The following is a 12137-nucleotide window of genomic DNA, read 5'->3' as shown; positions in this document are numbered from 1 at the left end:
AGTAGAATCCAAAGCAAGAAGTCTAGGGAGAGCTCAGCTGATAAAGTGCTGGCATCTGATATCAGCAGGGAGAAGGGGCACAGCCATAGGACGAGAGCAGGGGAAGGAGGAACCGGAAGACCAACAGGAGAGAAGCAAGGGAAGCCAGGCAGAGGAAGAGCAGACCCAGGTGGGTGGAAGCAAAGCAATCAAGGAGCCTGGAAGCCAGAGAAAAACTACACACACATGGCTCAGGGCTGTGCCAATCAAGTGTGCGTGTTGACTGGACCCTGCGCAGCCCGAGGACGCCGCTTGCGTTGAGGTAGGGGACATGACAGCTGTCCTCATATCAGACAGCTCTCTGCTTCCCTACCTGTCTTGCCTTCTAGTACTAGATTAATCTACCAACAAAAGAGTACACAAAAAAAGGTTGAATTAGCATAACTTTAAAATTTATGAGCAGGAGTGTGAATCATCAAAATTTGAGCCCTTTTATTTGTGTATTACTGTTTAATTCGAAATTTTATTTCTGTTACAACGACCTCTGTGCTGCATTAGAGTTGGAAGCAAATATTGAAATTTAATACAGAGTTCTAAGTTCATAGGACAGCATTTTATACAAAACCTCAGATATACAGGTACAGTATTGTCTTCCTTGTGATCAGCACTTCTCAATTTAGAAACAGCTTCTTTTCTTTTGAAATATGACTTCTGAATTTAATACTTCTGTGCTTTTCTTGGCATTTCAGCATTCTGTTGACATACGAGAGGAGATGCCGGATCAGACAGCAAAACGAATGCTGAGTCTTCTAGGTATTCTTAAATACAAACCTCCAGCAAATACAGGAGACATGTAAGTACCATTTTTGTTTTTAGATAGTAGAAAATGAACAACATGAAATTCACTAAAATGCCTTTTAGTACTTTGCTAATTGATAGGCATAAGTAGTACATCCAGCCACATGTATAGTTAAAAGTGCATGATGGCCATGTTTCAGTGTTGCACCTTTATCGGGGGGTTAAAAATTACTCCAACAAACAAAAACAGATATAAAACCCATAATTAATCTATAGCTTTCAAAATAATATAATAAACCTCAATATAATGTATATCTCTAAAGAGATTAAGGGCCGCTTTTACTAAACCGTGCTAGGAATTCTCACGTGGCAAATGAGGCAGCCCATTCAATTCCTATAGACTTCCTCTCATTTGCTGTTCCTGGAAATGCTAGCGTGGTTTAGTAAAAGAGGCCTTAAATTGCCTTAAAAATCTGCCCTTTCAAAGACTAAAATGAGTGGCATTGTATTTTTCTAATTTTCCTACAAACCAAAAATATTGAATATGAACTTACTTGTCATCCATACCAGACCAGTCCAGGCCAATGAGTTATGTCCACCCACCCACAGGAGACAGAGAAAATAGTTCCAAGTACTTTGCCCCTTAAGTGTATCGTGCAGCCTGGAATGCTCTGTGTTTTCTCTGTCTCCTAGCGGATGGTGGACAGATGTGCAGCTCCTCTTGGTGCTGGCTGGCTAGCTCCTGTTCCTGCTTTGCTGGGTGATACTTGAGCAAGGGGTGTGCTGGTAACCTGGATTTGGTTCCTTTAAGATGATGATAAGACTACCCAACCCAATCTCTTCCACAAGAGCTCATACAACCTCTAGTTATTCCTGTCGACCTCCAAACCCACCCATTCCCTACCCTGTACCCTTCATTTTGTACCTACCCTTTGTTCCATGTAAGCCACATTGAACCTACCATTTGGTGGGATAATGCGGAATCCAAATGTAATAAATAAATAACCAGTGCTACAGGGTCCCTCATCTGCCAGCTAGGGAATAATTATTCTCCAAGGACAAGCAGGCTGCTTGTTCTCACAATTGGGTCGTCGTCCACGGCGGCCCAGAAACTGGGAAGAAATTTTTGTAGCAAAAATAAAGGCTTTCGGGAATGTTCCGTCGCGCGAGCAGGAGGTCTGCGCATGCGCGAACGGCTTCCTGCCCGCCGCACGAGCGTGTCTCTTTAGTCTTTTTTCATCCGCAGTTAGGTGCGTCAGTGTTTTTCGCTCCGCTCCGTTCGGCCCAGGACGAAGACTTGTTTGCTTTCTTTTTCTTTTCTTTATTAAAAAAAAAAAAATATATATATATATATAGTTTCCTATAGCTTCCTTATTCTTTTTTGCCAATTTAAATTTTCTTTTTTGACCTGGCTTTAGGCCGCTCGGTCGGGTTCTCTCCTTTTTGTGCCCTTCCTTTTTGGTACAATTGCCGTGTTTTCTTCCATGTCATCGAAGACACCCAGCGGCTTCAAACATTGTACTCGTTGCAACTGGACTATCTCAGACAGACAATCATGGCAGGCTTAATGCGGCTTAGGTACTTATTTGTACCTGGGACAATGGAGGGTTAAGTGACTTGCCCAGAGTCACAAGGAGCTACCTGTGCCTGCAGTGGGAATCGAACCCAGTTCCCCAGGACCAAAGTCCACCACTCTAACCACTAGGCCACTCCTCCACTAGTTTACATCTAGGTAAGTGAGATTCTAATTCTTCCAAATCTTTCAAAACACACATTTTAAAAGTGGTCAGGACAGCTTCTAAATTGCCCGCAGGACTCCATTTGGAAGGTTTACTCACCAACGATCTATCCCCATATTCTGATGTATCCCCAGAGGAAAAATATAATCTTAAATTTAGCTTGCGAATAAATTTCTCTAAATCCATGCGGAACAAAAAGGGATCATGAAATCCTGTAGGAATGAAAGACAAACTTTTAGCCAACACCTTCCTTTCTGTTGTGGTCAATACTCGATCTGAAATATTTACCACTGCTGGTTTTGTTTCTGTGATCGTGTTTGAGGTCTCTGATTGAAATTTCGATTCGATTTGCCTCACGCCCTCCAGGACCGGGACCTTGTGTAAATATCTTTTCTTAATTCCCCAGGCGGGTCACTAGTGTCTTCATTACTACTCGATGTATCCGAGGAGAATTGAAATCTCATTTGTTTTTTGTTACCACTATCCACGAAATCCTTTTTCATCCAAGGATACACATACCCGTCTTTATAATCTCGTCCCGTTGAAATTTCTTTATCTTTTGCGTGCGCAAATTCTTTTGGAATTTGTCTATTTTAAATCTCAAATCTTTAACCTCTTCCTCATAATTCACAGCTCCTTCCTGGGCATATGGCAGTGCTCATATAAAAGTTAATGTGGAGTTTTTTTTGTGAAGACACATGATTGTAACGGTTCCCTCATTATATCTAAGGTGTGTCCTTTAAGAACGAGGTGGATCCGATTTTTCTGAAGTCTTTTTTTCTCCACTTTTTTATGGTGTGCCTGCCATAGTTGCCCCCAAACTAATTGTGCACGAGGTAGAATTGTTTGTGTGTTGTTGATATTTTATTCTACCCATTCCGGATATTTTCGGTAGTTGAAACCGCCCATTATTATTGTGTTGCCCAGTTTGTTTGCGCCCCTAATTTCCTTTAACATTTCTGCATCCGTCTGTTCATCCTGGCCAGGCGGATGGTAGTACACTTGATTCAAGGCTCTCGTTAATATACAATGCTACCCCTCCACCAATTCGATCCACCCTATCACTACAATATAATTTGTACCCCGGTATGACAGTATCCCACTGGTTATCCTTCTTTCACCAGGTCTCAGAGATGTCTATTATATCTAATTTTTCATTTAGTGCAATATATTCTAACTCTCCCATCTTATTTCTTAGGCTCCTGGCATTCGCATATAGACATTTCAAGCTATGTTTGTTGTTCCTATTTACATCGTGCTTAGTACTTGACAGTATTAATTTGCAATCTTTTGTCTGATTTTTATTTAAGGACACCTGAACTACTACGGTCTCTTTTGCAACCTCACTATCAGGATACCCTATCTTCCCTGTTTTGGTGATATCTTCGAAAGATACCTTATCTTGAACCATGCACTTTTTGTGACTGTTGGCCTTCCCCCTGTTTCTAGTTTAAAAGCTGCTCTATCTTCTGCTATTGGAATATGTCTGCATGTCAGACCAAATGGCAGAGGGGTATCTCTCCTTCCTTTTCAATGAGTGGTTTGTCTGTCCTTGCTTGTGCAAGAAGGTTTTCCCCCTAGGCGTCCTTGGCGTTCTGGTAAGCTCTCTTTTTTTTTTTTCCTGCTTCCTGTTTGTTTTTGTTTTTTTTGTTTGTAGCAGTTGAGACCACCATTGCTTGCCTATTTGAAATACTGAGCATTCCAGGCTGCACTATACCTTTAAGGGGCGAAGTACTTGGAACCATTATTTCTGTCTCCTTCCGCTCGTGAATGGACATAACCCATTGTTCTGGACTGGTCTGGTATGATTAAAGGAAAGAAAATTATCAGGTAAGAACATATTGTTTCCATATAAACTAATCTCTTTGAAGGTTACTCATAAATAACTGGAAAAAGTCCATCTAGTATACCTTTTAAGAATAGCCTCTTCATATAAAATATCACAACAAATTAATGCTATAAAATAAAGTAAAGAAAAAGTATTAAAGTGATTTAAAGTGTGATATCTCCTAATTTTACTAATTCGTAGCCTACATTTATGTTTAAACTTTATATTCCATAAACCCATGTTAGTACCAATTGTCTCTCTCTCTTTTTTAATTAACCAAAAGAGAATCTGTGTTCCGTCTACTTGTACTTGCTAATTGTTAGACCGTCAGATGATTTTTGACAAGCTTCTGATTTAGGTTTTCTTTTACTAAACTGCACTAGTGATTCCTGCAGGCAAATGCAATAGGCTGCAGTACATTTGCCGCATCCAGAATCACTAACACGGTTTAATAAAAGAGGCCCGTAGTGTTTGTTTTATTTATAAAATTTATAGACTGCTTTACTAACTCAAGTATGTGTGCACAGATACAACTGCAGCCTCTTCCTCAACATAACGATTGCATACCTGATTATGGAAAATATACAAAGCAGATCGTTGATGGATAAAAATGATTTTAATAATAAATTAGAATATGCATTCAATAGCCCGACACAGGCCGTGTTTCGCCCTACTGGGCTGCTTCAGGGGCTACAAAACAAAATAATAATGTCGGGCTATTGTATGCATATTCTAATTTATTATTAAAATCATTTTTATCCATCAACGATCTGCTTTGTATATTTTCCATCTTGGAGCTTGCAGATCGTCTGCCCCTTTGTTTCCTTGGACCCTACCTGATTATGGAAACAGCCATTGTTTCCCCTTCTTATTATACTGCAAATAATTATTTTCCAAACATGAACTGGATGTTTTTTCCATAGTTGTTGTGCTGCCACTAAAAATGCCGCGCCATAACACCCACATGAGTAATATCTCAGCATGAAAGGAGCTGTAGCGGCAACTGTACCAACTGTTGCTGTAAAGTATGACCTGCCACATATCTCAAAAACCTATGCTGTATCAAATATCATCTTTAGCAGTTTATCAAATAATAATAAAAAAATGTTGTGGTACAGTTTGTTACTAAGTTGTGGAAAGTGGGTACAGACAACCAAGACATAGATGGCCACAATAGGAGGCCTAAACTACAAAGTTACATTTAAATTGTCTGAGCCTCTAATGGCCAAGATGGTTAAAAAATATATTATCTAAACCACAGCAGGTGGGTACCTCCAGCGGTTGCAGACTTCAGCATCGCACATAGTGAACAATTTATATCTGCTGGAATGCTAGTTTGAAGTAATAAGTTTTGAGAGCAGGCTTGAATTTTTGAAAAGACATCTGAAGTCATCTGTCTAAAGGAAGGCTGTTCCAGAGTGTAGGAACCTGTAAACTAAAATGAGTGTCTGGTATCGTCTAAACAAATATTAAGAAATGAGTGGAAAACCAATAGATTTTGACTGGAGGAGTGGAATGGAGAGCTCTGGAGGGCAAGTAGGGAATAAGATGGCAAAAAAGAAATGGGACTTGGCCAGATTAGTGAACTTAGTGGACAATAGTATGAATTTTAAAAGGGATATGATAGGAGCTGGGGAGTCGGTATTCTTTATGTAGGAGTAGAGAGATATGGTTGAATTATGTTTCCAACAGGTAGGACTTTTAAAGCAGTGTTTTGAATTTATTTTTCCAACAGAAAGGACTTTTACAGCAGTGTTTTTAATTAAACTGAGCCTTTGAAATTGGGAAAGATTTATTCCTGCAGCAGTGAATTACAATAATCAAGATATGGAAGGACTAGAGAGTGTAAAAGTAGATGCAGCGATTTCTAGTCTAAATGGTCTACCACAGAGTGAAAAATGATTTTTTTCACTACAGTTGAAACATGCAAATTCACGTAAATGGCAACAAGAGATCAGGATCAAGGCTGGAGTGCACCTCAAAAGCAACTCCAGGGAAGTAAAACCAGTGCCAGGAAGACTTCTACGATCTGTGCCCCAAAAATGGTAAAGCAAAATTAAGATTATGATAGATTCAGTTGAATCGACTGATATAGAATCCAAAACCCGAGAAACATTTTCACGATACTGATTACCAGAAATGTACGTCTCTGCTAATATTTCTGTCTTCAGCAGCACAGAGGAATCTTGTCATGAAGGCTTATTTTTGTCATGGATGGGCTTTGTTTATGGGAAAAAAATATATGGGTTTTTTCCAGATGTTTCTAAACAAACAATTTTTGCTGCTGAGGCCAGGGGTTGTACAGATGGGAGCTATATATTTTCTTCAGTTTTCATGTAAATGTGTGGTTAGATATTCTTAGATATGTTTTCTTTTCTCCATCCCAGTTCTCCGCCTTCCTAGAACTGTTGAGTTAAGCTCCATTGTTGAAACTGCTTGACTTTGTTTAATTTAGATTATTCTGGTTCTAGATCTTATCTTGTTTTTGCCTTAATTTTCTTTGCTATTTTCTTTTTCTGGAAAAACTCCTGTTTTGCTCGTGAAACTGGCAGTACTTTTTTTTTGTTTAAGGCTTTCTTTAAATTTGTTTAGTTTTTGTATTTTTTTTTCTTTAAATACTTTAATACTACTTATCACCTTATTGCTGTACAAGTAAATTACTTGGGGCCCTGTTTACTAAGGTGCGTTAGTGTTTTTAGCGCGCCTTCACTTAGCACGCGCTAACCATGTAGGCGCCTATAGGGATATTGTAGGCACGTACATGGTTAACATGCATTAAAAACGTTAACGTGCCTTTAATGCTGCTTAGTAAACAGGACCCTAGTTTTGTTATGTTTAAATTGCATTAAAAAATCAGGACTATGTATGCATATTATACATATTCAAATTTGTTTTCCATATTCATTGCCTTCACATGCGTAATGTATTTAAATATGGTGTCAGTTTTTGGCGGACTGTTGTGTTTACTGTTCTGCCACGGCGTTCACAGTGCTTTCTCTTTGGCTGTCCGATTTATTTTGGAGGTACAGCTACTCTGTATGTATAGAGCCATGATTCTGACTATTACCACTTTCAGTACTGGGAACCTATCCATAAGCTTTTGTGTTGAACACATTCATTTAAAGCTATCAGCCACATAAAAAAAAATTAATACGTTTTTCACTTTATCCATACTTCTGATACCATTATCCACCTATAGAACCATGATTTTAACTATTACCACTTACAGTACGGGAACCTATCCTTCTTTTGTGTTGAACACTTTCATTTAAAGATACCAGCCTCATTTACCCACATAAAAAAAACTTTTAAATAGGTTTTTCACTTTATCCATATTTTTGATACTATTATCACCTATAGTATCGGGAACTATTTGTGTAAAACATATACATTCATAGTTCCACGTTCACAGCTGCATTTGGTCTTTTTTTACTGGTCAGTTTTTTTTTTAAACAGCTTTAATGCATTCATATATATATGTATTTTTTATGTTTCAACTATTTTATTGATAATTCAGCATGTTAAACATATCCAACAAGTTCAATATTGCAAAAATTAAATCAGAACATGTTTCATAGGAACAAGATAATAATAATAATCATCATCAAAATTTTTCAATTTTCTCCCCTCTCCACCCAACCTCTCCCCTTCCCTATTCCGACGATATAGTCCCAGCTTGAAACATGAAATAGTAACATTATATACCAGCCAGGCTGGCCAACAACTCAAAAGGTATGTTGTGCCCATGTAATCTTCTTGAGTTTAAACCCACCCCAACTTTGAAGCCTCCCCTCCTCTATTACTAACCTCCCCCCCCCCCCCATCTGTACCCCTGGAGATCTGAATTCTGAGGCCCTCCCAAGACCATAGCGAGAGCTGCTTATCCAGTTTTTTTCTCCAACCCCTCCCCCCCCTTTATGTTCCAACCTTTTTATTAACAAAGGCACACATATTCATTTCTTCAGCAACCATTAACAAATGTAGCTCATAGTGTCGCGGTTGGGAGCCAACAGATCCAGCCAACCATGCAACCAAATGCACCTTTCCTGCTCCCTCCCTTACTCTTACCCAGCCCCCTTCTCCCCCTCCACTCTACTACCCCCCCCCAAAGCCATAGCTGCTCTTCTGTGTATATATAGTAGCAGGAAAAAGGAAAAAAAAAAAGGAAGGGGGGGGGGAGTCTCCCTCCCTCCACCCCGGCCCAAATCCCCACCCTATCTCCCTACCTCCCATTGCCCTAGTCAGCCCCTGTATCTGTACATATATATGTATTTTTTTATATGTGCAATGGCGTCCACATTCGGCGGCCAGATAATGCTTACATGGACTGTTTCACCTCGGCAACTGAAATTTAACACATTTCTCTCTGCTTTTTGCAAGTCTCCCTTTTTGCAACTACATTACATATTTATCTTAAATATTATTTTCTATACTTCTTTTCGGATCTGGGTATTATAATTTTGTTCAGTTGGTATAGAAATGATAGTTGACTTTTTAGTCCCACCAGTACAGTTCCCACTTTTGTGACCTGATAGATTCAGATTCCTCTGGTTAATTTTTTCTCTGTTTTAGATGGGCCTTCACTATTACTTGTTTGATATATTTTTAGTTTTATATCTGTTTTCATATGTATTTTTCTTTTTCTGTAGCCCATAGCAAAGCTCAGATCCTTCCTTTGTGCACCAGAAATAGACTTTTTAGCACATTTTCAAGCTCAGAGGTATGTGTTTTAGATTTTTCCTCTCTACATCAATGGTTGATTTTCACTGCCTCTTTGATGTACCCTTAAGTGGGGTGTGCTCGAGGGTGTGCTTCCAGGGTTGGAGCAGTGGCTGACGGGCAGACCAGTATTGGGGCTCTGGCATCCTCCCTGCCTCCCCGCTGCCGGGAAAAAGTGGCACATGCCTCCAGGGGGAAAGAAACAGCCCTGTGCTATTCTCATGTGGAAAAGATAGTCTTTTACAATTTTGTTGAAGATGCTGCTGCTAGTCACAGAAAGGTCCATTTGGATGAAAAAACATGCCAGGGCTCAAGTATGCAGAAGCCGTCCTTGCCACCTGTGAGCATGTTCTACTAGTTCCACACTTCACTGCCGTGGTCAGCGATCTCTTTGCTCAGGCACATCTTGTTTCTTCCCTTCTCCTACTTGCAGTAAAGAAGAACTGTCAGGATCGACAGCTGCAGACCTCCTGTTAAATTTTCCACAGTAAAGGTAGAGGCTGCAAATGTGCATGCAAAGCAATGCAACTCGGAAAACGGCTGTGCATCGTTTTGCATTTGTATAGTAATTATTTCATTACAATAGCTTTGCATACAATTTTTGTTAGCTGCTACCATGACAGGAAAAGAGCTTGCAAAACCCTTTTGTGCATGTCTCGCAGAACTCCATGCTCACTAAATCAGCTAGAACCAGTGTAAAACCCACGTTGCTGGCTCGTTAGGTTTTGTGCATCTGGCCCTAAGTTGGAAAATGTAAACCTATGTAAACATAAACCTCTTCCCCCAGCAATACAGCACGACTTTGATCGTACTGGACAACACGCAATCTTCATCCTTCCCGACCCTCCACATATACCTCATACGATCACATTTCAACCTTGTACTTCTTATCAACCGTTTGAGCAAACACCTTTGACGGTACTATGTAAGCCACATTCAGCCTGCAAATAGGTGGGAAAATGTGGGGTACAAATGCAACAAATAAAATAAAGAAAGAAACCAATATTACTTTCTGTACACTGAAGGAGATCTAAGTTGTCTATTCCTTATAATGAGCTTTATCTTTTATACACTTACAATTAAATTTCACAGTTGTCAAGATTGAGAAAGTTAGTATTTTATTGTTGAATTTTAAAACATCCAATTTAAATTTTACAAAATCAGATTTTTAATTTTCTTTTTTTAAATTATTAATTTATTCACCCACTTCTCATTTGAGTTTTCTGCCAGTCAGATGAGCTTGATTTTTTTTAAAAATGTAAAGTAAGGTGGCTTTTTTTTCCTTTCTCTTGTTTAGGAGTACTTTTCGTCAGGGTTTAGTTGTTGGAAGCAAACCTGTAGTTCACCCAGTACTATACTGGCTCCTTCAGAAGACTAATGAGTTAAAGAAAAGAGCTTACCTGGCACGGTTTTTAGTGAAATTAGAAGTTCCTGCTGAGTTTCTTCAAGATGATACAGTGGCTGATACCAATAAACAGGTAAAGATTTTTTATTTTATTTTATTTTTTAATTTCTCGTGCTATTTTTATTTTTTTGCTGAGTTTGGGAGGGAGTTTTGGTCATTTCTCAAGGGAAATGCCTGGTGGCTGGATTCAGGGCTCATGGTCACAGGTTGCTAAAGGACTGTCACTGAAATAATCGGAGTTGGCATGTTACTGGGGAGGTGTGGCGGAAGGAAGAGGCCAAAGGTGGTATAAAATAGAAAAATCACTGTTGATGCAAAAGAAGCCTTATGGCGATGAATCACTTTTCTGGTTCTGATTGAAATTCAGAGCTAAATGAGAAGGAGGAACCTGTCAGATCAAAAATGATAATCTCTGTAATATGGGAAGACTAGTAAAAAAGCCCCGTTTCTGATGCAAATGAAACGGGGGCTAGCAATGTTTTCTTCTGTGTGCATGTGGGAGTGTGTGTGTCCCTGCCCTCTCTCCCCTCCCCCCTCTGGGGCTAGCAATGTTTTCTTCTGTGTGCATGTGGGAGTGTGTGTGTCCCTGCCCTCTGGCCTCTCTCCCCTCCCCCCTCTGAGTCCTTCACTGTTACAGAGCCAGCGATTTGATTTCGTGCTGTGCTGTTTTCCTTCACTGACTGTGTTACAGAGAGGGCGGGGCAGACACTCATAGGGAAACCGGATATCTCGCCCCCTTCACACTTCCGGCTGGAGGCTTCATAGAACATTGGTTTTGCCTTTTATATAGAGAGATTCTGCCTAGAGGACTTCCATAATTATCATTTTTCTTTGTCATTAAGGACCAAAAACATTCTAAGACTGAGCTAAATTGCCCAAAAATTAGCATGATGGGAAATGTAGCTTAATATGTGATGGAATTTACTTTGCTTTGTCTGTGTATTGCTGCTCTTCCAAGTAATTGGTATGGAGAAATTATCTCTTACCTGATAATTTTCTTTCCTTTAGTCCTACCAGTCCAGAACCTGATGGTTATGTCTGACAGAGAAAGTAGTTCTTTGTGGTTTGCCCCTTGAAAGCACTGTGCATTCTTAGAATGCCTATAGATTCAAAATTGTAGCATTGCCCAGGATCAGTTACTTAGTATATCTATGCCGTATCTTCTAAGCTGTACCATATAGTGTGTTGTTATGAAGGAGGAAAAAGCCTCAACAGACTCCTGAACCTCAGCTCAAGGCTTAACAGTGTTCACCGGAGTTCTATCTGTCATCACCGGCTTAAAAAACCTCCTCTCCCTATTTTAAGTTCTTTATTGAAAGTCAAAACTTGTACTTATCTTAGCTTTGACTAGACGCTGCTCTTGTGATGCTCAGTCTTTTCTTGCCACAAGAGCAGCGTCTAGTCAAAGCTAAGATAAGTACAAGTTTTGACTTTCAATAAAGAACTTAAAATAGGGAGAGGAGGTTTTTTTAAGCCGGTGATGACAGATAGAACTCCGGTGAACACTGTTAAGCCTTGAGCTAAGGTTCAGGAGTCTGTTGAGGCTTTTTCCTCCTTCATAATAACACACTATATGGTACAGCTTAGGAGATACGGCATAGACATTCTTAGAATGCTCAATATTTTGAATGACCAACAATGATGCTCATGTTCACACTTCCAGTCAAAT

General features: G+C 39.6%; 1 protein-coding gene across 1 annotated transcript in view; it reads left to right on the top strand.

The window, feature by feature from the left end:
• Positions 1–12137, top strand: part of IFT81 (intraflagellar transport 81) — a 133859-nt gene that overhangs the window by 21477 nt on the left and 100245 nt on the right. The window contains exons 3-4 of the mRNA XM_030218881.1: positions 729–832; positions 10361–10541. Coding sequence (XP_030074741.1) covers positions 729–832; positions 10361–10541 — 285 coding nt within the window. The remainder of the gene's footprint in view (positions 1–728; positions 833–10360; positions 10542–12137) is intronic.

This window comes from Microcaecilia unicolor, chromosome 11, assembly GCF_901765095.1.
Source record: "Microcaecilia unicolor chromosome 11, aMicUni1.1, whole genome shotgun sequence".
NCBI classification, from domain to species: domain Eukaryota; kingdom Metazoa; phylum Chordata; class Amphibia; order Gymnophiona; family Siphonopidae; genus Microcaecilia; species Microcaecilia unicolor.
This window is presented reverse-complemented; position numbering and strand designations above follow the sequence as displayed.